The sequence below is a fragment of the Phoca vitulina genome, unplaced genomic scaffold, assembly GCF_004348235.1.
Source record: "Phoca vitulina isolate PV1807 unplaced genomic scaffold, GSC_HSeal_1.0 scaffold73, whole genome shotgun sequence".
In the NCBI taxonomy this organism is placed as follows: domain Eukaryota; kingdom Metazoa; phylum Chordata; class Mammalia; order Carnivora; family Phocidae; genus Phoca; species Phoca vitulina.
In genome coordinates, this window is record NW_022589776.1 from 4,843,379 (window position 1) to 4,869,915 (window position 26,537).

At 41.9% G+C, this 26,537-nt stretch overlaps 1 protein-coding gene across 3 annotated transcripts in view; it reads right to left on the reverse strand.

The window, feature by feature from the left end:
* ASTN1 (astrotactin 1) overlaps window positions 1-26,290 on the reverse strand; it is a 293,665-nt gene extending 267,375 nt beyond the window's left edge. The window contains exon 1 of one of the 3 annotated variants that reach the window (XM_032393411.1): window positions 25,671-26,290. In XM_032393411.1, coding sequence (XP_032249302.1) covers window positions 25,671-25,953 — 283 coding nt within the window. In that variant the 5' untranslated portion in view covers window positions 25,954-26,290. The remainder of the gene's footprint in view (window positions 1-25,670) is intronic. The other 2 variants (XM_032393409.1, XM_032393410.1) reach the window with 2 other exon arrangements.
* Between the last annotated feature and the right edge of the window lie 247 nt (window positions 26,291-26,537).

The following is a 26,537-nucleotide window of genomic DNA, read 5'->3' on the forward strand; positions in this document are numbered from 1 at the left end:
GTTAGAAATGAGGGGAGAGGGGCACCTGGGTGGGTCAGTCGGTTAAGTGTCTGCCTTCGGTTCAGGTCATGATCTCAGGGTCCTGGGATCAAGCCCTGCTTCAGGCTCCTTGCTCAACGGAGAGTCTGCTTGTCTCTCTCCCTCTCTTTCTGCCCCCTCCCCACTTGTGCTCTCTCTCTCTCTCTCTCTGTCACAAATAAATAAATAAAATTTAAAAAAAAAGAAATGAGGGAAGAACGTAGTAAGTTTCTAGGATTTACCTGATAGCAATTATTATTCCAATTTTACAAGAAGAAGACTCAAAGTAAACAGAAATCTAGTGACTATGTCTACACAGAGAGCAGCAAGAGGGTGTGACACAGGCAGGAAAACTTCCACTCATCCTCTTGTTTCCTTTCAGGGGCCCTTCTGAGAAAATGTTCCTAGCAGGATGAGTCACAGACCTTTGTTCTAAGTATCCCATGCACTCTCACTGCTTTCTTTATCAAGGTATTTTTATCACCTACAAAATAAACCACTTTAGGAAAGTTTTCCATATATGGCCAAGAGATGTTTGCATTGGCATAGAAAGAAGACAGTAGCCTTATAAGTAAGTCAAATCTCCCTAACCACCAAATGAGAGCATCCCTAAAACACTGCCATTTTGAACTAAAAAAAAATGTCTTTTTCCAATTGCTCTAATCAGGGCGAGTCTTGAGAAATAAACACATGGCTTCACAGCCACCTTCAAGCATGCAATTGAATGAATGAATGAATGAATGAATGAATTCTATCATGGCGGTGATGCTAGAAGCAGTTGAGACATAGTAAGAAATATGCCTTTGGTCTCTGCCCCAGGTTCCTGACAAAGAGCTCCTAAAAACCCTGTAATTTTCTGAGAAATGAGGATAATAGGAGTACCTTACACAGAGCTCCTAAATCCCCCGGGTTTTCCTGGATAAGGGAGCATCTTCTGTTCTGATGAGGCTCCTGTATGGGAATTGGTCACTAGAAAGACCACAGTATGATTAGATGCATGGAACGTTCAGCCTCGATCCTGTCCTCTGGGAAAGGGAGAAGGACTGGACAGAGAGTCAGGAATCATGCCTATGTGATGGCGCCTCCATAAAACATCCCCAAACTATGAGATCTGGAGAGCTTCTGGCCTGGTGAACACATTCACATGCACCAGGATGGTGGCACACCCCAACCACACAGGAACAGACGCTCCTGTGCATGGGACCTTTCCACAGCTCTTCCTAGGTACCTCTTCATCTGACTGCTCATCTGTCTCCTTCATTGTATCCTCTACAAATAAACAGGCGAATGTGTTCCTTCGAGTTCTGTGAGCTATTAGAGCAAATTATCAAATCTGAGGAGGGGCTTGTGGGAACCCCAATTTATAGCTGGTCTGTCAGAAGTATGAGTGACAACCTGGGACTTGTGACTGGCATCTAAAGCGGGCGAGGGGGGAGGTCAGTCTTGTGGGATGAAGTCCTTAACCTCTGGAGTCTGCACTAACTCTAGGCAGTTAGTGTCATAAGTAAATTGGAAGACACCCAGTTAGTGTGCAGAGAGTTGGAGAATTGGTTGGTGTGAGAGACTCTCCCCCCCCCCCCACACACACACTCATCTGGTGTTCAAAGTATTGTGAATAGAGGAAAAGAAACCGTGTTTTCCTTTTAGCTGTCAAATCAGTGAAAGTGTGCTTGAGAAGAATGAAAGTTACAGTAGCAGAAAACATCTGTCAAGAATGGGCCATGGCTGAGCAGATGTTATACCTTTCCCTTGATGAGTATGTATAGGACCTTCTACCCCTGGATCATGTGGGCATTATCTGTCCCCTCCAAGCGTTCCCCTAATTCAGCCCCAAGCCTCCTGGTACAGGGTGGACATCTTACATGTGCTTTATGGACAAATGAATCAAAGAATCTCCCAAGCACAGTATAACCCAATTGACCACTTTCTGGGGAAACAAGGCTAACCTCCTTCACCAGCACGGATCAGCTCACAGATAAAGAACATTTTGAAAAGAGCACGGGCATGCTCTATTCTCCCCTAAGTGTGTAGCCCTCATCCCTATGTGGATTCATTGGGAATCTCGTGTGTGTCCGCTAACCATAACTTACAACCATTCTTTATGATCCATTCCTTATGAGAGTTCTCTCCTCTAAGTCAGGATAGTTCTCCCCATTGAGCAGATTGTGAAATCAAGAAATCAAGGTGCACGCCAAGGTAAGAAGGACTATGAATGCAAAACATGTGAGACCTCGCAGAACTCTGATTAAGAGCCCAGGCTTTGGGCTCAGGTAGACTGAAGAATGAATGTTGTTCACTCACTTTCTGTTGTTCACTCACAGCTGCATGATCTGAAGGAAACAACGTGCCTCATGAAGCCTTCCTTTCTACACTAATACAAAGTATTTACTTCACAGAACAGCTGTGGTGCTTGAGATCCTGGAGGTAGAGTACTTAGCACAGGACCAGGCACACAGTGTGTTGGGGGTGGCTGGGAGCCTCCCTTCCCCCCGATTCATGCTTCCCTATGTAAGAAGTCTCTGCTAGGATAGCAGTGCTTGTCTCTCTGCCCTTGTACTCCTTGTGGGGAGAGGGGAACCAGATCTGAGTGCTGAGTGGAGGAAAAGATCTGAGCTGGCCAGCTCAGGCCCTCCCCTCCTCTCTCTGTGTTTTTGATATCTGCATGCCTGGAGAAAGTGTACCTTCTACTCTGCTCTCTATACTCAGTGGGGGCTTAGCAGGGCCAGATCTCTTTCCCAGGAGGCATAATATTTAGTTAAAAAGAACGGTAGGCAAGCCTTTTGACCATAGCTGAGCCATGTCTCCCAGCATAGTTTTATCAATAACAAAGGTGATATTCTTATTTCCAACTGTCTATCTCTTGTCTCTGCCCCTCAATTAGTTCTGAACTTGGGTGACATTCATTGGGTTCACTCAACCCCAACAGTGAGTATCTCACAAATAGCACGTGGGGCAGGACCAAAGCATCGCTGTGTGTTCTACCATCTCACTTGACTATATGAAGTCAGGTTAGTGGGCATCAGTATCAGCGGTTAGCAGGACCTTACACTGTACGCGAGTGTAGCGGCCTCCACCTGCCAAGTTAGCAAGAACACAGAAGCTAATTTGCTGGATGTCCCTCACGTATCCAGGGGGGGCAGTATTAGCGTCTACCAGTACAACCAGGGCCGCGGGGGGACTGACTGTGGGCATCATTATACCATGAACTCTAGCTCTAGTGGTTATGTACACGTACTCTGGTCACAGCTCCCTTTGGTCATATTTATTCTGTAGTTATTGTTGTTTGAAGCAATAAAAGTAATAATTACACACTGCCAGCAAATTTACAAATTCTAGGCAAGGTGGTCGGCACATGGCTCCACGACCACACTGCTGTTGTATTTTTTAATTATGCTTGTGGGGCACCTGGGTGGCTCAGTAGGTTAAACATCTGCCTTCGGCTCAGATCATGATCCGGGGGTTCTGGGATCGAGTCCCATGTCGGGCTCCCTGCTCAGCCGGGAGTCTGCTTCTCTCTCTCTCTCCTTCTTCCCCTCCCTCTCTCTCATGCTCTCTCTCACTCTCTCTCTCTCTCAAATAAATAAACAAGATCTCTAAAAAATAAAAAATAAAATAAAATTATGCTTGTAGTTCCAACAGCTGTTACATGATAAACAAACACAGGAAGTGAACTAAAAGAATAAAAAAGCAAATGAAGAAACAAAAGCCAATGAAAAAATAAAGGATTGAGTTAACTACAGTTCATGCGCTTGACATTTAGAAACTGGACTCCTTCTGTTATTCCAGAGCACCCCGGACTTGGTATTACTTTGCAGTATCAGATGATATGGAATGGTCTGGAAAGCCAAGCAAATATAAGGAAAAATACAGAAGAAGACTGCCAAGTAGCATCCACTGATCCAACAGTCCTTGATACACCATTGTCACTCTTCACATCCACGATTTTATATAAAAAATAAAACAGGGATAATAAACAAGAGCATCTGGAAAGTCAGTGGGACTGAGAAAGACTTAGGTTAAGAAAAATCTTTTTAAGTATTCCTTGTAACAAAAAGCACTTTTGCTCTTATCTGATGGTCATTATTTTCATCTAGCAAATTCCTGACTTCTATGAGGACTTGAGACTGGGGGACCTTAACTTAAGCCCTATGTCTCACCAAGTTTTCACTCCCTAACAATGAAAACACGCATGGGAAACCAGGATTCCTTTAGCCAGGAGAAAAGAGGTAAGAAATACAAAAAGGAAGGCTGAGTTTGAAGAGCCACAAATTATTTAAAGTGATTTTGACTCCTGAGGGAGGAAGAAAAGCTGAAGTTCACAAGACAGATGTGGTCAGCAAATTCCCCTCTGGATGAAACTCAGGTCTTCCTAGCCTTCTGCACACCCCTCATGGCTTTCTAAACTCCTCAAATAGCTACCCTGCTCCAGAGTTCTCAGTAATCACCTCATCACAGAACCTGGCAGAAAGTAAAACTGCCAGGCAGCAATGTGATTTACGTCGTGACCTGAAAATGAAAGCGATTTTTGCATTTATATCGGAGAAAACCCATTAACTGGATAATTTACACTTCTCTCTCAAATCTCCCTTTAGTACGCACATTTCCAAGTTTTTGTCAATGTCCAGTCTGAGGGAGAACATTAACTTCCATCATCACCACCATAATCATCAATCTGTGTGGTAATGTGAGGATTACAAGGAAGTCAACTTTCCTATGGACAGGTGAAGGGCCATTATTTCTAGGCTTGACCATCATCAATGTACTGGATGGAGAATGCAAATCATTCGAGAGTGGCACTCTGGAGCAGTAAAGCCTGCCTTGGGAAACCAGCATCCAAGAAGCATCGACCGAAGTAAGAAGGAGAAAGAGGTAAATTCTTAAAATTTCCTAATTATGCATTTATTCTGACAGATTCCCAAATGTCACTCATTCAAGTCATACCTTCATAATTTAATTGTGCCATGTCCATGTGCCACCTGAAATTTTACTTTACTTTTAAATCGATTTCTGCCTAATCTGAATCTTAATGACAAATATCAATGAAATTAATTTTGTATACCTATTATTTTCGAATATATGTTTAAATCTTATATTTTTTCAAATGACAGCCCACGTACCACCTAGAAATATTCTCACACCAATGCTAATTTCTTAGTTGGGGTCATTTATTATATTTGGGCAAAATGTTAATGAGGGGAAGCTCAGTGAAGGGTATAAGGAGAATTATCTGCTCTATTTTCGCAACATTTCTGTAAGGCTAGCATTATTTCAAATAATAAGTTACCATTTATTGAACAATAATATCCTTGAACCAGGTCCCACAGGTAAACAAAATCTCAAGTTTCTTTGCCTTTAGATTTAGCTAGAACTTTAACAAGTCTCTGTGGAAATTACAGTTATTACATGTTTCCACAGACTGTAACTTGTTGATGATGCCATCAGGAATTCTGGAATATGCTCTCTATGCGAGATGACTGGACTAAATATGAAGAGTACTTAAGGCTAAGACCAAAACAGGTCAGGAACAGGGAGAGGAGCCTCATGATTTAGTGTTATCTCTGAGCTGGTTTAACCCACTGGATAACAACCCCAGTGGTGTAGAAGCAATCTGGTCCAATTAGGAGGTGTCACAGTTTTCAGATGCTTGGGAAGGTTATTTCTGATCTCTCACTGCACATGGGACTCCACACAGGACACGATGAGAAGCGAGCTCCTTCCCTCAAAGACACTTTAAATTAGAAAAGACTTTCCCAGTTGGTATGCTATAGCCTACTGGCCGCTGCAAATGAATTGTGGATGTGCTGCGATGATCACCTCCAACCCCTGGGGTAACTGATGGGGTAAGCCGCAGTCACTAACCCCATCACCTCCAACCATGAGACGACATGTAACGTACTCCAAGGAGACCCAGAAGGATCGTCATTTTTAGAGATCAACTGCCGTGAAAACACGTGTGAAACACTGATCTTGAAGCTTTCAAAGTGCCTTACGTCCTCAAACCCCCAAGTGTCTAATCCCCAGGATCGCAGCATCCAGGACCAAGATTTGAGAAACTCTGATTATTCACTCAGACTCCTTTAACCTGTAACTTTGGCAACGTCAACTTTCAGCTCTGTTCCTGTGGTGGTCAATGGAGGTGACTATGCCTTGGATTTAGAGTCTCTGTCTTAAAGTAGCTCAACCTCTTCCAAGCGGGTCTAGAACAACAGTCGTACCCCTCACCTTTAATCTCAAAACCCCTAGGAAAGAAGCCAAAATTGCTTTAAATGTCACAGTTTCGCAATCGGCCTCTCCCATGACCTTTAAGTAATGATAACAGCGTGCCTTCCAGTCTTACTGTGGAGTATATACAAGGTCCTGACGAAAGTGAAGCAAAGCACCTCTATAAGCCAGCACCGAAGCACCGTGATTCTGAGATTCTTCATCACCCACTTTTTCTTTCTGACAGTTAGAAATTCCCCCACATGGCTGAAGGGCATGGGAGCTACACACAGCACATCTACTTGGTAGAGTTTATTATCACGTGTGTATATAAAGCTCTGTCCTCCGGAGGAACCACAGAATACTCATGACAATTCAGTAACTACAAACAGAGCTACAGTAGAATGAAGAGCCTTTTGAGCCTTCATTTATTCATTTGCTCATTCATTCTTCTGTTCATTCACCTAGTTCTCTGTATCAGAGACGAACAGGCGCTAGGACCACAGGCCAGAAACAACAGGTGGACGAACTAATATGTTGCTCTGTGGGAAGCGTTGTAACAGAGATATAAACCAAGTACTGCACAATTCACATGGAAGATAATTAACTCTCCCTGGGGCCTCAGGGTCACCTCCTGGCTGAGGTGCCACATGAGCTAGATCAGCCATTCTCAAACCTCTGGTCTCAGCAACGATTTTCCTTCTTAAAAATTATGGGAACTATAAGATTTTGTGGTTCTACGTGGGCTCTGTCTATCAGTGTTTACCATATTTGAAGCCAGAACTGAGAAATGTTGTAAATAATTATTAATTCATCAAAAAACAATAATAAGAAACCCATTACATGGTAACAAAAACCATGTCTTTTATGAAGAAAATCAATATTTTTATGATAAAAGAAATACTGAGAGGAGTCACATCATCTTACATTTTTCGAAACTCTTTTAAATACCCAGCTAAATAAAGGACAGTTGGATTCTTTCTCATTCCTGCTTCTGCATTAAATATACTGCAGAATACTTTAGCTGAAGCATATGAAGAAAATCTTGCCTCACAGAGTAATGAATCTAGAAAAGGGAGGTGTCTTTTAATAGCTATTTCAGGAAATTGTGGATTTTTTTTTTTTTTGATAGTACACCAAAGCTCAGTAAGTATTAACTTCCTAAAGGTGAATGGCAATGTGGAAACAGAAACCATACATGGAAGATTCTGTATGCTCCTTCATTAAAATCCATCATCCATGTTGAAATTTGAATGTACTTTTTTACTCACGCACAGTTTTAAAACGTCATGCACTGGTCGTTTCGAAAATAGTGGCTCATGGATTTCCACACATCTTCCAAATGTTGGCACAGTTCGTTATACAACTGCAAAAACTCTCATTCATGAATAGCATTACTGGTCTCATGAGTCAAGTCTATAAGTATTGAAAAGCTGTCAAGCTTGCTGTGGCATTCACAAGTTGTTATAATATTCCATGTTTTTTTTTCTCTTGAAAGCTTGTGTTTTATCGTTGGCTACAAATGTTGTCAGTTATTTTCCAAGCTCACTTTGTTCATTTTCAAGAAAATGTCGGCCAAATTCCCAAGTCTGAATAAATACAGTGCACTTGTTCTGTCAAGCAAAAATTGTGGTATACAACAGAAGCAGATAGTTGAGCTTGCAACTCAAACACTCACACGTCAGCTTCTAGCAGAAGTTGTGTGTGTGCTTCCCATTCTGTCAGTTAGAATATTAAGAGAACATGTGCTCCAGGGCCAAAATTTAGAAAATTAGTAATTGTGATTGCTTCATCTAGGATGTCCCCAAGTAACACTGGATTTGTGGGACGACCTTTGAGTGTGGTGAAAAGCCAAACGGCTACCAGTACAGTTTGGCAGCACTGCATGAATTCCTGCTAAGACACCAGCAACTTTTCCCACCACTGCTTTTGCTTCAGTGCAAATAGCAACTCAGTGAAAAAGACAAATAAGATCTTAATATTATGAAAATAGTTTTCGCTTCAAAGAGCCTGTGGAAGGGGTCTCGTCATCCATGGAAAGGTTTGTGGGACACTTTAAGAACCCCTGAGCTAAATGCCAAGGCTCCCCAGGAGTCAGCCTGGTGAAGGTCAGTGCAACGAAGCTCAATGTCTTTTCTCGAAATACATACTCCACGCCAAACAAGCAAGACTGTACTAGAAGCTGAGGATACTGAGATGATTAAGGAACTGTCTGCCTTTGGGGCGCCAGGTGGCTCAGTCAGTTAAGTGTCCAACTCTTCGTTTTGGCTCAGGTCATGATCTCAGTGTTGTGGGATCGAGCCCTACATTGGGCTCCTCACTCTACAGGGAGCCTGCTTGGGGTTCTCTCTCTCCTTCTCCCTCTGACCCTTCCCTAGCTTGCATGTGTGTGCACACGCACGTGTGCTCTCTCTTTCTCTGAGGAATTTATGCTTTCATGGGATAGGCGATTGGTAAAGAAAATAATTTAAGATTTACAGAGTATTACTAGGGAAGTATGCATGGAGTGCCAGGAAAACAGAGAAGGCAAAGAACCCTCAGAAGAGGAGGTTGTACCTAGGATGTATATGGAAGAACAAAAGGAATTGTTTGGGGGGGTGGATAAAAAAGAGAATAATAGGTCAGCCTTCGTGATATATGAAGCGGAAGGGACTGAAGTGACTCAGAAATTTCCTCCTCACTCTTCCTCTCTCCATGCAGCTCCAGAATGGGCCAATTCGTTGAAGCTGAGCAGTTACTGCATCCCTCTTGGCACAGAGATTGAGCCAGGGATGGGCAGGCCTAAGTCAACTCATGCCAACGAATTGCAAGGAGTGGCCTGAAGGGGGCTGCTGGGAGATAGCAGCCTTCTTCCTCTTGTGCAAGCTCTCAGAAGCAATCCTTACTCGTCCTCCGGACATACTCCATCTGAATGTGGCGCCTGCAACTGCTACTGCTATTTTACGACCTGTCTAATGACGCAGACCACACACAGAGGAGGCCAAAGCCAAGAACTAAGGAGACACAAAGCCGGAGCCCTGATAACAGTAAGCATGATTACCGCTTTCACCAACCTGAGCCAATAAATCCCCTTTATCATTGACTTCAGTTCAAGTTAAGTTTTCTCTTACTTATAATGGAAAAATTCCAAACTAACATGAGGTCAATCTGACATAGTAGCAGACAGGTAGGAACCAAATCGTTGAGTACCTTTCATGTCTTGCTAAGAATCATGTGCATTCTCCAGCAGGTCCTGGGAGTCAATATAGTATTATAAGTTGGAAAATAATAAAGCTTCTGAAGGTGCCACCAGCTGATATGGAGAGGTCTCTTTGTCTTTATGCTCTGGCCACACTGGCTTTCTTCCAGTTTTACAAGGTAGCTTCCTACCTTTGCAAAAGGAGGAGACAACTTCAAGGAAGACCAGTGGTGGCAATGTAACAGTGGGATCATTAAGATGAGGACAGAAGAGCGTTCCCTGGATTTCACATGGTCCCTGGTGCAATGAAGCAGTCAGCAAGTGAAACACCATTCTGAACAGGAAGAGACTGATCAGGTGCTTGCTAAGAGGGTATGGTAGGATGTGGGCAAGTTTTTTTAAGGTAGGAGAGACATGATTATAAACTGAAGGGAGAGATCTAGGAAAGGGAATGGGCAAGACAAAGGAAAGATCTAGAAGAGAGGAATGATCGATGCAGTGAGGCCCCAGAAGAGGCAGAATTCTTTGTTCTATGAATATGGAACTGTCTTTTTTATTTCTCACTGCCTCCTGAGAGCCTAGTATCATGACCAATACCTAGCAGCTGCTGAAAAAATATTGGCAGTTGGAAGTGAGAAGTTAAGAATGAATGTGGATATGTCTACAAGTTTGAGAGTTGGGGGGTGCAGAGAAATTATGCCTGATAATCAGCTCCAATTTTTAGATAAAGTATAAGGCAAGGTCTTATGCTACATGAAGAGATATAGAAATTAGATTGGGAGCTTAACTATCTACTAAAGATTTGAAATAGTTACTTAGGGCAATGAGAAGACAGGTTGCTCAAGGACAATAAAAAAATGATAAGCAATGTTTAGGGCCAAACGGAGATTACAACCCAGATATTTATGGTACCACCAATCCAGACAAACAGGAGAATTTACATACAAACCTTGGCATTCAGTCTGGGGGTCAAAGTAAAGCATGTGGATATGGGGCAACTGATCCAAATTTGGACATATACTAGTAGATGCTGTACAACAACAAGAAGCAATGAAATTGAGGATTCTAATAAAAAGGTACTAAAGGAAAAGGAAGAGTTGCCAGAAGGATTCTAATAGATATGAGGAAAATAAAAGGATCAATGAAGAGGCACCTGGGTGGCTCAATCACTGAAGTGTCTGCTTTCGGCTCAGGTCATGATCCCAGGGTCCTGGAATTGAGCCCCGCGTCGGGCTCCCTGCTCAGCAGAGAGTCTGCTTCTCCTTCTCCGTCTGCCCCTCCCCCCGTTCATGCTCGCGTTCTCTCTCTCTCTCAATCTCAAATAAATAAATAAAATCTTTTTTAAAAAGGGATCAATGAAATGGTGAATTTCAAGAGTCATACATCAGTCAGAGTGTAAGGAAGAGGAGGAAAGAGTTGTAAAGAACAATCTGTGGTATGAGCAGACCAGTTTCAGAGCTGGAGGACTTTCAGGGATGCGGGGTTGTGACCACAGTTACCAGTGAATGAAATGGGGTTTTGAAGGTCAATGAAGTGCTGGGAAGCAAGGAATTTATAAAGTAAGAAATGGGATATACAGTCTACATCAGAGGTTGGTAAATGGTGACATGTAGGCTACTTGCCTATTTGTAAAAATGAAGTTTTATTGGAACAACCACACCCATTCATTTTCGTATTGTCTATATAAATACATAGTTAGGTAGCTGCAACAGAGACCATATGTCCAGAAAAGCCTAAAATATTTGCTATGTTGGCCTTTAAGAATAGGTTTTTTGACCAATATCTACATAGTTCAAGAAATGTGCTTGGGTGAAGGCAGGAGATGAGACGGAAAAAAACAGAGGAGCAGTACCAAGAATAAGGAGAAGGAGGGGCAGAAGGTGACAAAATTGAAGATGTGTAGTTCCAAAAAGGAGGTGTCTTCTGGAAGGAGAGTAGAACTGTATGGGTCTAGAAGGATGGTTCTTAACTTTTTTGAAGTTCCTGTGACAGAGACTATCTTTTTCCCAAAAATCTATCCTTTCTTTAAAGATTTATTTATTTATTTGAGAGAGAGAGAGAAAGAGGGAGCAAGAGAAAGCATATGAACAGGGAGGGGGAAGAGAGAATCCTCAAGCAGACTCCCCGCTGAGCACGGAGCCTGATGAAGAGCTCGATCCCAGGATTCTGAGATCATGACCTGAGCCGAAACCAAGGGTCAAGACATGACTGAGCCACCCAGACTCTCCAAATCCTCTTTCTTTCTGCCTAGAATTTAAGTTGAGCACATGGCCACCCAGCTAAGACTGAAGTTCCCAGCATCATTTGCCTGGACTTAGGGCATGTGACAAAGTTCTCTCCAAGGCCATGAGAGTAGATGAGATATGTGCAATATTTATCTCACTGGCTTAAATAAAAAGAATATCGTCACCCTGTACTTCTGCCCTTCTCTTTCCTGTAAGTAGAATCACATGCTGGTCAACCTGCTGGACCAGGCAGGAGAGGATGAAAACCTGGGGGGAGGGGGGCGCGGCAGAGCAGCAAGACAGAAGGACCCTGGTTTCTGAAGAAGTGCATGGAATGGAGCTGCCCTTTCAAACTGAACCCCTCTTCTTGGAACTGTTGTCTGAGAGAGAATAAATTTTTCTTCCTTAAGTTATTTGTAAAGGTCTCATTGTTCCAGAAGATTAACCTTTTTCCTACTTACAGTATCCCTTTATCCCTTTAAAAATCCGATTAATCTATGAACTCTCTTTCCAGGAAATTGCACTTACACACAAATTTTATACTTAATGGACTTGGGAGCCCATTCATGATGCTGAGGCTAAGAACACTTGGTATTGAAGCATCAGCGAAGAAAAGAGGGAATGGCCACCCCTCTTATGTGCTTAGAGAACATTATGAGAAAGTGTTCAGAGGACATTTCTCAATAAAGTAGCCCACTTTTTGCCACTGCACCCTTTCAGACTATATTCTGATTATTACTAGACTGAAAAGAGCCATCCAGAGGACACTGGGAAACATAGGAAAGGGGACATGGGAAAAAGAATCAAGGCACAGGATGAGATTATAATGGGGAAAAATGAGTGAATTTTACTTTCCAAAATTTAGGGGGAAAGTTAGATATACAGGGAGAACAGGACAATCTGCAGTCATCAGTCAAGGTCACTAGATATGCCCAGACTTGCACTGCACATCTCCAGATGATGCTATATGTATACAAGTTTTATTGGGAATGCTGCCTCACGGAGCTATGTGGTGTGGCATAGTCACTGAAAGTATCCCCTCACTATTTAGAGTTACAAAAGCCACCAAGAAACTGGCAACAGTGAAAAAGTCTCACTGGGCACTTCTATGGTTTATATTCTTAGTTTCATGCTCCCTTAACTGAAGGCTGTCAACTTTTGACAAAGGTCCCAAAGACGGCACTTAAATATTTTTATACTGCATTTCTGCTCACCCATTTTGGTTTTTACACCTTCTACTTCCTGTTCCCTTCTGATGGAGCTCACAACTTCTCCTAAAAACTGAGAACTCTCATGGTTACCAGATTAAATCCCACCATCCTTTAATCTCAACTTAGAATATCTTCTCTGGAAAGAATTTCCTATTATTCTATCTTATTTAGTAGTTCATTATTGACTAACAAAGTAACTAATTAGTTCTTAACTCAGTCACTACATTTACCACACTGTGTAGGACAGTGGTTATGGCTACAGGCTTTGTAGATCATTTCAATGCTATATAAACTACTCTACAGAAAACAAAGAAAGAAAACTGAAAAATTACTTTATAAAGTAAATGTAAAATTGATAACAAATCCTGCCAAAGATTACACACATAGAGAAAGAAAATCTGAGACTAACTTTACTTAGGAATATGGATGTAAAATATCCTTAATAAAATATTAGCAAACAGAATCCAGCAACACATTAAAGGAATAATTCACTATATACCAAGTGAGGGTTGTTTCAGGAATGCAAGGATAGTTCAATATTAGAAAATCCACTTATATAATTTATCCTTTTAATAAATCTAAGGAGAAAAATCACATGATTATAGATACTAAAAAATTTTAATATTTTAAGAAATTCATTCTTGATGAGGTGCCTGGGTGGCTCAATCGGTTAAGTGTTGGCCTCGTGGTTTCAGCTCAGGTCATGATCTAGGGGTCAGGAGATTGAGCCCCATGTTGGGCTCCATGCTTGGCACAAAGTCTGCTTGAGATTTTTTCCGCTTCCCTATCCCTGCCCCTTTGCTCCTCCCTGTTGGTATGTGTGCGTGCGCTCTCTCTCTCTCTCTCAAATAAATAAATAAATAAATAAATAAATAAATAAAATATTTTAAAAAGTCATTCTAGATAAAGAAACACTCAATTCTTCCTTTTTTGTTTTTTAAGATTTTATTTCTTTATTTGACAAAGAGATAGAGCCAGAGAGTATAAGCCAGGTGAATGGCAGAGGGAGAAGGAGAAGCAGGTTCCCCACTGAGCAGGGATCCCAATGTGGGACTCGATTCCCAGCCCCCAGGATCATGACCTGAGCCAAAGGCAGATAGCCCAACCTGACTCAGCCACCCAGGCGCCCCTCAATTCTTCCTTAACATGATAATGTTTATCAATCTGAAAACAAAGCAATTATCATAATGGCAAGACAGTAGTGTTGCTACCATTAAAGTCAGGAAAAGACAAGAAATCACATTATCACATTTTTATCTGACATTGTACTGTAGTTACTACCAGTGTAATTAAACAGGAAAATAAAATCAAAGAAATAAAAATTTGAAGGGACAATATAAATGATCAATATTTGCCTATGATATGTCTGCATAACTAAAATATCCAAGAGAACCAACTGAAACACAGCTATAGCTGAAGAATTCAGTAAGGTAGTAGCAGCTGAAAATTAACACATGAATACCAAGATCTTTGATATACACAAACTATAATCATTTAGGACATATATACATACATATAAAAAATATATATGCTATATATGTGCATATAAAATACTCCTTTTACAAAAGGACAGAAAGACAAAATACCTAGAAGTAAATCCAGCAAGAAATGTACAAAAACTTTATGAGGAGAAAGAAGAACCTTTAAAACTGTACTGAAGGGCAGACCAGAAACCTAAACAAACACAAACACACCAAGTTCTTAAGTAGAAAAACTCAACATCAAAAGGATTTAATTCTCCCTAAGTTAATTAAAAATTTTAACAAGATTTTAAACAAAAATACCTAGGTTTTGTTATTGTTTCTTTTTTGGTTTTTTGTTTGTTTTTTTAAGAACTGGACAAGCTTCTTTGAAAGTCTCTATGAAAAAAAATGGCTAGGAGAACTCTGAAAAGAACAGTAGCAGATGGTGACTAGTCCTACCGAACATTTAAGCATACTACAACATAAAGCAGAGCTTCAATAATTAAAGCAATGTGGATAGGTACAAGAATATATATATATATATATATATGGCACTAGAACAGAAGTTCTGATAGACCTAAATGTATTAAAGAATTCAGTATGTGATAAAGATGACACCTCTAATCAAAGGGGAAATCACAAACTATTGAATAAATGGCATTGAGACATCTGAGTAACCATCTGGAGAGCTAAAGTTGATACTTCCTACAGTACATCTGGATAAGGTTATATCTCACAGAATATGTCGGAATGTTCAAAATATATCAAATATTTAAATGCAAAGAATGAAACCATTAGACTATAAGAAGAGAGAATGATGAATCCTTTTATAATCTTAAAGTGAGGAAGAACTGTCCAACTGAGACTTAAGGTATGGAAGCCAAAAATAAATACTAACTTCCAGAAAGTTCCAAAGCTTTTGGAAAACCAACCAACTACACAAAAACATGGGCAAAATCAAGGGACATATAGTAATCTGGGGGGAAAATTTATTTGTAACTCCTATTACAGTCAAAGGGATAATCTCCTTAGTATTTAAAGTGCTTCTGAAAATATGAAATAACAATGAGATATCACTTCACACTTAGAAAACTGACAAATAAGAGAACACTGAATAAAGACAAGTGTTGGTGGGGATACTGGGGTATAGTAACCTTCAAATACTGCTGATGAGCATGCAGACTAGTACAGCCATTCTGAGCACAATTTGACAGTATTAGTCAAAATAAATATAGATAATCTTTATGAAGCAGCAGTTCTACTCCTGCTTATATATCCCAGAGAAATTTTAACAACAGTCCCCAAGGAAATATGCACAAAGATGATAATTGCAGCATTATTTATAGTGATGAGGAGCTGGAGGTGACCTGGTGTCCATCACTGAAAAGGTTGGTAAATGTGGTGGATGCCGATCATGGAGCGCTCTGCAGCAATCAGAACCAATGGGCTACACCTGTACTATCCAATAAACCTTTCTGCAACAATGATGGAAATGTTAGACATACGGACTATTCAATATGGCAGCCACCAGCCACATGAGGTTACTTAAATGCAAATTAGTTAAATTTTTTTTAAAAGTAAAAAATTCAGCTCTTCATTTGCACTAGCTACATTTCAAGTGCTGAAGAGTCACATGGGGCTAGGGCCTACCATACTGCATAAGGCAGAAGTAGAACATTATCATTATTACAGAAAGCTCGGTTGGACAGTGTTGGGCTTTATTTGTACCTAGTAACATGAGTAGGTCTTAAAAATATAGTGCTGACTGAAAAGAGGAAGAATCAGTATGCTGTATTGTATCACCATTTAGTTAAGTTAAAAATACATGAACACAAAACTATTCACGTTTTGCAAGAATACATACCCCCTTAAAAAGATAAACATTAGGGAAATTAGAGTGCTTGCCTATGGGGAAGGGTAGGTGGGAACTGGGAGTAGCGGTAAAGAGAAACAAACAGCCAAATACATGAACCACTGGAAGGAGGAGGGTTTTCATAGGCCTATGATAAAATGTATTGTGAATGGAGGAGTATGATTAACTCAAACCTCTGCACTGAAATTACATAAACAAAACAAAAAGAGAGCACACAAAAACCCATATGCTAATATTTATGGCACTTTTATTCATAATTGCCAAAAACTGGAAGAAAACCAAATGTTCTTCAACAGGTGAATGGATAAACTGTGGTATATTCATACAATGGAATATTATTCAGCAATAAAAATGAATGAGCTATCAAGCCAAAAAAAAAAAGAAAGAGATATGGATGAATCTTAAATGCATAATGCTAGGTGAAAAGAGGCGAAGTCTGAAAAGGGTACATACTGTATAATGCTAATTATATAACATTCTAAAAAAAGGCAGAACTGTGGCCACGGTAAAGATCTACGGTTGCCAGAGTTTGGACGTAATGAGGGGAAGGGTAAATAGGGGAAGGGCAAGGGATTTTGTAGGGCAGTAAAACTATTCTGCATGATGCTATAATTGTAGATATTTGACACTATGCATTTCATTTGTTAAAAACCCACAGAACTTTTGAAAACAAAGAGCCAATCTTAATGTGTGCAAATTACAAGAAAAATCATTTAGGAGGCTGGGTGATCCTAGGATGGAATGCAGAATGAGACAAAATACTAACTGTATCAAAGATGTATGAAACAACCTCACTGTGGGGGGAGGGGGGTGCTGACCTAAGTAACTCTGGTTGGTCTTTTAAGACTAAAGACGAAAGATGCTGTATGTAAGAACTGTACTCTAATTGATCAAGTTTTTCCCCACTGGGGTATGGGTAAGCAATTCTGATACTGTTATAGATGTATAGTGGAATTAAACAATTAAATAAGTGTATGGAAGATAGTGAGAACCAGATTTCTCACTGCTGGATGGGGTGAACAAAGGGAGGAGGCCAGAATGATCCATGGATTAGATAATGAATTAGATCACGATAATTAGATAATGGATTAGAGCCAGATACATCCGCATGAACCCATGCTTAGCTTAATAAGATACAGATGGCTACTTCTAGAAATATTTATAGATATGGATGTACATATGAGTTCGTATACACACATATGTATTTCCTTGCTCTGTCAGCTGAGAGACCCTAGAAGCAGCAACACCCCAGTATAAATAAATATACACAGTGCCTAGATCTGGGTTTCTAATACCATTCTCCAATGAAAAGAATCAGGGCTAATCGGAGAAAGAGCTGATTCTAGAACTCTGGGGGCACGGTGGGTAGGCAATATACAAAATGAGCTGGAGCAGGAAATGATAGAAAGTAACAAAATGTGCAAAAACCAAAACCAAAACAAACACCCACATTGATGAGGGTATGTCAAAGGGACACAGAAGCCAACAGAAAGAGCTCCCCATTAGCAACAAAATCAATAAAGTAGTATTGGATTATAACCCGAAGTATAAAATAAGTATTTGTGAGTCCATATGATATAAATAAATGATTAAATAAATACATTAATAAGAGATAAGAGACAACTGTCTCATGTACAATGATTCAAAATAATTTATGTGGATATTCCACTCTCTAAATAGTGGACCATAACTCCCTGTCTTCTTAGTATAGACTATACATAATGACTTCCTTCAAAGATTACAGCATGGAAAGGGAAAAAGAGAGTAACTTATGGTGGAAAATCTGACAAATTCTACTTCAGCCAGTGATCAGGATCAACAGCAACAATGCTAAGTCATATTGACCAAATGTGCCCTTGACATGTGATGAAAATGCACTCCTCCCCCAAACTCATAGCCCCAATCTCATCATGAGGAAAACAAACAAATTCCAGTTGAGGGACATCCTGCAAAATACCTGACCAATACTTCTCATAAACTGTTGAGATCATCAAAAACAACTCCGAAAAACTACCATAGCCAAGAGGAGTCTAAGGAGACTACAAGTCTACAAGTCTAAGGAGACTTGCTGACTCAAGGTAACGTCTAAGGAAATCTAAATAAAGGATGGACTTTAGTTAATAGTAATATATCAATATTGGTTCTTTAATTGTAATAAATGTATCATACCAACATAAGATGTTAGTAACAGGAGAAAATGGGTGTAGGGTATGAGAACGCTGTACTATCTTTGCAATTTTTCTGTAAATCTAAAACTGTTATAAAAAAAACTAAATTTATTTAAAAAAAGAAAAGGAAGAAAAACAAAAATGAAATACAGCCAGAATGTCAGAAGCCCCTCTTCCTTCCCTCCCCCTTCCATTATCTTCCCTTTCCACCAGAGGTAACACCCATCCTTTATTTTGTGTTGTTTCTTTGCTTTTCATAAAAAATTTACATCTTTACATATCCTCAATGTGTTGTTATTTTGAATTTTATATAAATGAAACTGTGCTGTATGTATTTTTCAGCTAGCTGTTTGTCTTCACTTAACATTACCATTATGAGATGTATCCATGTTGGTATATGTGGCTGTAACTCATTGATTCTCATGGCTGGATAACATTCCAGGGGATGACTGTAACATCTCCTATACTTCCAGCTTCCTGTTAATGGACGTTGGGTTGTTTCCAAGTTTTGCTATGACTAACACTGCTACTACACGTGCATTGTAAAAATTAGTAAAGGGAAACCTTACCAAAGTGAAGCAGGGAGGCTAGAAGGGGGTACCCTACCACTCAATGTCAATCACAGGGAGAATTGTCAGTTACAAACCCCAACAGAAGAATCATCCCTAGGAAAGAATGATCAATTACAGGACCCAGGAAAAGATGCACACTGAATCTTCTACAAGAAGTCAACTAGCCCTGCAACTCAGCTGATGACAAATTATCATCACCCTGAATTCTTGCTTTTTCCAATGGACTTTAATTCAAAACAACCTCTCCCAACATCTTCCTTCTTCTCTATAAAATAACATCCCCCTCCTTCATTTGCTAGACTTGCCTATGGTTTTGCCAGAGTTTGTACGTCCTCAACTGCAATTCTCTGCCCTCCCCAAATAAACCCATTTTTGCTGGTAAAATACCTTTTAATTTTAAGGTTAACAATATGCATATAAAAATTTCTGTGTACTAAATCCCTAAAAGGGGAATCACTGGGTTGTGAGGCATGCATGTTGTCATCTTTACTGTGTAATACCAAACTGCTTTATAAAAGTTGTCTCACATCAATCTGGATTACCATCAGCATCAATTTAATTTGTACAAATTGTGTTGGAAACCCAGGAATCGATAGAGGCACTTCATTTTGTTTTCTCAAAGTTTTAAATTATATGTGATTAAAAAATAAAATAACTATTACACATTTATAATAAAAATATGATGATAGACGCCAAATTGTGGTACATTAGAAATTACCATAGGCTTTAACTTGTCCTGAGAGATTAACTCGCTCAAAATAGAGCTTGTTCTGCCATCTGTGTGCATATATTTGAACTTGGTGTAAAAGTGGAGAATATAGACTCAGCATGTTCCTGCTGAAAGGATGCCAAGTTCTGTTCCCATAAACTGGCCTTAATCTGAGAAACTACTAGCCTTTTGGGTTTAATTACATTCCTAAAAAACCATATATATATATATATATATATATATATATATATATACATATATATATATATACACACACACATATATATATACACACACACATATATATGTATATATATTTTTTTCCATAAAACAAGACCTCAATCCTTGCTCCACAAAGAAAAATAAAGAAATTAAGCTTGTATTTTATTTTTCCTTCAAAAACTTCAATGACTTGAATTCAAACCTATCACTATATTTAGAAGAGCATTTGAAGTGTAAAATTCATCACTCTTGCATTCAAAATGACTTTGATGTAAAAATCTACATTTCTGTAGACAAACAGTAAATAATAAACCTCTCAATACTATAAATTAGTGCATTCTGCTACTATGAGTCGTGTAAGCATAGAAGACCCTACTTTAAGATTGCTGCCATTCATCCTCTGTGTCTTGGATGGGCTGCCACTCTATGCAAATCTGTTTCCTGTTAACCTAAGCAGCTCACCATAGCAGAGAGTAAAAGGAAGGAAAAGAAACAAATTTTAAGGTTTCTTCTCAAATGGGGAGATGGAGAGACGTGTGAAAAAAAATTAGGGCTGTTTCGTATTAGGCAAAAGCTCACCTTTTGTAGAAAGGTAGAAAATTATGCCCAGTATTAATTACACCAGAAGCCAATTTAAAAATTCAGAAAATGCTGTTCAAGCAGCTCCACTGGGCTCTGACAGTGGATTCTAAGCACAAGGCCACTTAATACAAAAGGCAGTGGCCTTGGACAAGGAGCTAAAACCACAGCAACTTCTGGAGGGCTCCATTTAACAGCAGAGCCTTCTTCTGGGATTCCCACTTTGCATTTCTGTGGGGTCTTTCTAAGAAGAGCCCTGGACATGTATCCCACATTGGTCACCATGACTGTGGGTGCCATAACACACCAAGCAACACGGCTATCCACACCTGGACGCTATAAATAAGAATTCCCCAATTCTGCTTAGGTAAGAACACCTACTCAGGCAAATATTTCTTGATGAAGTTCACTCTCTTCTGCATTAAAGCCTTGTGTGAGAAATCACTCAATGGGTAAGGATATCCAAAAGGCATTTACATAGAAATCATAAAGGATTCTTCTGTACAAACTAGGTTAGTGTACTTTCCCTATTCTAACCATTGCCGGGGCTTCTTTCATCCAACCATGAAAAAGAATGGATTTTAAACAATTTTAAGGCATAAAATAGTAATGAAGAGAAAGGTTTAAATGTTACATTGACTTGAGTTCGAGTGATGGATCCATCAATTATTAGCTATGGGATCCTGAGTAAATTATTTAACCTCTCTGATCCTACTTTTCTCCACTGCTGGAATAAGTGGAAAGCCAGGAAGGAGTTGACCCTAGATCGGTCTTCAAAGCCTGTTCTTTTAACCACCACACTGGACTGCTCCAGAGTGTTTAAACACCACCTTGCATGTGGGAACTCACTACATCTCTGCAGGCTGATTGATTTATCTTCAGGAGCACCTTCTTCAATCAAAAGCCATGATAGCTAAAACTAAACACCCCAGCTCAAGAGAAACAGCTTCCTTCACTGAGTTTTACACATGCACAAGCTCCAGAGTTGGGTCTGAAACAGAGGAGCATCCCTTTCAAATAGTAGTGAATCTGATAAATCTGTTCTGTTGACAGCCCAGGAAACCACACTTCAATGCAGAAGCTACATTTCAGGTTAACCAATTGTCTCAAAATCAAATATGCCTCTAAAGCAAGAATGTCTACTATTTTGAAAGCTGAGATACAAAGTTTTAGTTGAGATATGAAATTTTCATTGGCAAATTAGGAAACCTTTTATATTCTCCTGAGAGGGGAATAAAGCCTTTTAATAAAGGAAAATCCCAAAGTGAAACATTGCTAAGAGAGTCTGTTCAAAATAGGGTGGGGAGGACATTGAGGGCCTATGCACTTCTGTTTCAATTCTCCAGAACAGCCATAAACTTTTGATCTCATCAATTACGACTTGTCAATTGCAACTCCACCACCTCCTGGAACACATCTTCTACTTTGGACTGAAATCCAATTTAACACCTGTTAGCAAAATAGCCAATCCTGTAGTCTCCAGTTTAACTCTGTCAGCACCAACCACAATTCTTTCAGAATAAGTTCTCTAACCTTGTGGGTTTTGCTTTTATAAACCTGTACCCTCTGCTTGCAATTTGAGATTATTTTCTTTTTCCATGGACTCTGTGCCTCCTGGATTACAATCCCTAAGACCCCCCCCGCCAAAAAAAAAAACACCTGTGGTTGCTTTTATAGCCTCTTCTTTTTGGTCCCCAGATCTACGAATTTAAATATCTTAAATTAGACATTGCCATTATTTTGGGATATTGTAGTGTTTTGCAACACTTCTGAAAGCAGGTTTAGATTATCCAGCTTAGAGTTGTCAGAGAAATACCATAAAGAAAAGGGAAGTATGACAATCTCAAGACGGCAGGCCTTGACTGAAAACATTCAAATTCAAAACATTTTAAAATTACATGTAGCCAAACAAAGCACAACTGAAAGTCTCATATGGCCCTTGCACACAATTTGCAAACTCACTTAAGAGGGCAGAAGATACCACCACTCCCTCCACCACCCCGCAGGATTATCCCAAAAGCAAACCTGCCAGGACTGATGGCTGAGGTCTGGGAGTCAGGCTTCATGGCTTTCTATGTCAAGTCAGCCCTCCACTGCCTGGCTTCTAAGTAGAGAACCATGCTCCACTCTACAGAGCCAGGCACCGTACTGACCACTCTTCTACCATGAGGCCGATCTCTGTACTGCACCATATGCACGGCACACCATCACATATTCACTCTCACCACCACCGATTGCTTATCTTTGTTCCGTGACTTCAAATGGCTTCACCTTACCTAGGCCACACCAAAGCGAATCCATCTTTAATTCCGTTCATTTGTGTTTTGATTTTTTTAAATCCACACAAAGAGCACAGGAGTGGGATAAACTTCTCTGCCTTGGGAGGAGAGGGAAGGCTTCATAGAGACGTGATAGGTGTGCAGAGTTTAGGAGGAAGAATAGATGGCTGCCAAGTGGAGAAGGGGAAAAGAGCATTCTAGGTGGAGGGAACAGCATGTGCAATGTCTTGAAAGAATCCTGAAAGGCTACGGCAGGCTTGCAGGGATATGAGGCTAGAAAAGTTGGCTGTAGTCAGAAGGGTAAGACCCCTGTTTGCCTCACTGAAGTTAGGGGACTTGATCCTGAAGACAAAAGGAAACCATAGGACCTGATTTGGGTCAAGGGCCCTAGTCAAGCCCATGTCATCTATGGAGTCTACTCTTGCTATGCAAGTTGTTCCTTCCTTCCTCAGCATTCCTACACCCCTTACCATCCATACCACACACTCAAGCATTATTACTTACAACTCCTCCGAGTATTTCAGTCTGTGTTTCCACTGACTAGAGAGAACCCGAGGGCAGGGGCCTTTAATTTTTCTAACTTCTCTATCCTAAGAGTACCTATGAGTGCTGAGCAAGTAAATGATCAATGACTTCCCACGACTGGTGGATTCATATTCCTCCCAGGGATGGCTTCAGCAAACTAAGTTCCAGAGATAAGAGTAGGGAAAACTCTAAACCAAAGTCACTACAGCCCTTACTACTGGCCACAAGTGACAGAATCCACGATCACAAAACTTAACTTGGAGAGCAACTATACACTTGAGTCTACCCTCCATGAACTTGGACTGTCCCTTTCTGCCTAGTTCCGCTTCCCCACCCAAGCTGATAGTGACTCCTATTCCCCCTGGGAATACTGGGTCTGAACACGCCCCCATTGACTGGGGGAGAGGGGGGGTGCCAAGGACACAATCAATGCATTTAGGAAATGCATCTGGCCCTGAAGTGAGAGTGTGTCTGTTCCTGTATGTAAATGCCAAGTTGCAGGAGGTTACCATAGCAACTCCAGCAGGGTGCTGCAGTGGGCAGCTTTGCACAGAGGTGCAGAAACCCCATTCTTTAACATCTGGTCTTTTGCTGTGCACATTGGATCCTAGCAGGCACATCATGGCTTCAGGCCCCGGCTTTGGGATGCTGCAAAAAAGGAAGTGGGATTTTGAAGACCTGCTAGTCTCATTTCCCTTTTTCTCATGCACCACACACAGCCCTCCTTGTGCACAGTAAACACAACGTGTAGAGCCCCAAACAGGCTCTTTAGAAGCATGTAATTCCCTATACTCCTTCTTGTATATTATGACGAACAGATTGTACTTGCACATCAGCATGACTTCCATGCAAAATTTGCATCCACTGAATAACCCAGCAATTGTACATTTTAATGAGCCACATATCCACAGTGTCCCCATTCCCAGCCAGCCCCCAGTTTTATTATGTCATTGGTATGTTTTTAATGCAAAAATAAGTAGTGCCATCAAGTGTGCAGGCTGGACTTAACAGGGGCAACTAAGCCGCACTCCAGGAATTGCAAACCAACTTTTCAAAGGACCAGGCAATTTTTGAAATCACTTTTCCACAGGGATCGGAGAGTAGGGGTTTACTCACCCACTTCTTAATGTTTGCAATGTGAAGAGATCTCTTGTGAATAAAGAGCACCAGGGAGGTGTTATAGGACATTCCACATGTGGCTCAACCCTATGTATGGCCATCAGGAAGCCATGTTCCTACAAAGTGAACTCCAGTTGGCAGGACATTAAGTAGATGAAACATTCGCCTCCTGGACAGTTCCATTGTTTGTCAGTTTTTGGATCTAGAGAGTAACTGTGAATTGGATTATCTTTGAATTCTCTCATGGGCAAAATAAGGATGATGTACAGCATCACTAAAGAAATGGATTGCACGGTGGGCACGCACAGCAGGGAGAGAGAGACCTCTGCACAGGGAAAAGTGAGGGAAATTTTGGTTAACGGAGTCACATGAACCTGTCCTGCTTTGCAAGAGGCTGGAGCAGGAGCACCACAGTATCTTTGCAGCCTGGCAGTGAGAAAAGAGAGTTGGATTAGAAGGTTCCAGGATCTGAAGGAGTTTTGTGGCCTAAGAAAATGAGTAGAGGGGTACTGAGAGAGAAATGTAAACAAACAAAAGGAACTGAACGGGAGCCTCTTAGCCAGGGAGACCATTCTGTGTGCAGGAATGCCTTTGCCTACCTAAGGTAGCACTGGGAACAAAGAAGATACCAACAGGAACAGACTACAGTTGGATGCTTTCTTTATCCAAGGCATCTTGATGTGACCTGGGCATGTGGAGGTGGCTGGTTGAGGACATTGTTGCATGTAAGTGTGAAGGTAGGATGGACACCAAGAGGAGAGAAAACTTGAGTGTTGTGACTAAGTGCCAGTCACCTGGTGAGAGATACAGAGCCCTCTCTAAGAGTGCAGGCTAGAGATCCAGCCGGTGCAATGTGGCCTGCACATGCCTGCCACGGGGAGGGCAGGATACCTGTTTCCAACTCCCCCAGGAAATGCTGTGGGAGTGGGTGTCCAGGGGGTGTGAAGCAAAGAACGGGGCATGTGCCAGGGAGTGGGGAGAAGGGCTTATGGGAGTTGAGCTGGTCGCAGACAAGTGTTCTGTCAATGTGCTCCTGAAGGAAAGCGGAGAGGTCAAGGCCGGGAAAGGTTTCAGAGGGGCTCCTGCAACCTGCTCCTGTGGGGCAGGGCGGCTGGGAGGTCGAGGGCCCCGCATCCATGTCGGATGTGGGAAGAAGTCGGGGGCACCGAGGCGCCGGCCGGCAGGTGGGTGTGGAGGGCGGGCTGGGCGTGGGGTGGATCCTGGGCGACAGGAGTGGGGGAAGGGAGGTCGGCGGCGAGTGGGTGTGTGGAGCGAGCCGGGGTGGGGGGTGGGGGCGCCGGGCCGCCTCGACCTCCCCCGGGACTCACCCAGCACGAAGTAGGGCAGCTCTGTGTTTTCCAGGTCGTCCACCACGACCATTTCTCCCGGGAAGTCGTTGCGCACCGAGAAGAGGAGCTTGGGCTCGGAGGCCGAGGGGCTGTGCATGATGCTCAGGTCGTTCTCGCGCAGGAAGGGCAGCGCCGACACCGTGATGCTCTTGAGCTTGCACTCCAGCTCCTTGGATGGGTCCACGTCGCCGGCGGCCGTGGCCAGCACCGCCGCCGGCCCCCAGCAGCAGGCGAGCAGGGCGCAGAGCCCGGCTAAAGCCATCTTGAGCCCCGGCCGCCTTCCTCCGGCGCCGCGAAGGTGGGGGAGGCGGCGAGCGGGCGGGAGCGAGCGAGCGCGGGAGGCGGGGGAGGCTGCGGAGGGACGTGGAGCCGGGAGAGCCCCGCTCCGAGGAGCCAGACGCCGCGCGCAGTGCGCGGGGCTTGCGCGCTGCTTCCCGGAGCGCCCGCGTTCTTTGTTCCTCGCAGCTGCTTCGCTGGGGAAAGGAAGGGGGGGAAGGAGGAGAGAAGGGAAGGAAGGACGTCGGAGGAGAAAGGAAGGGAGCTGAGGATTCTAGGGAATCAGGTCAGCCCCCAGCAGGCTGCCGGTGCTGCCGCCTTTCTCCTCCTTCGCCTCCCCCGGCATGAGCACGCTCTTGGCTAGGAACTACCTGCACAGCATTTTTTAAAAATCGGTCTTTGCAATGCAAAATCTTTCCTCTCGCATCATCATCCAGATGGCTTGGGAAGGGCACACAGGCGCACACACTTTAAAAGGCGCTTCCTGAGAGCAGGTGTGGGGGGTCTCTCTATTTGCAAATGAGCCCCCCATTCTTTTGTGGCTTAGGTGGTCCCATTCTTGTCTTTTTT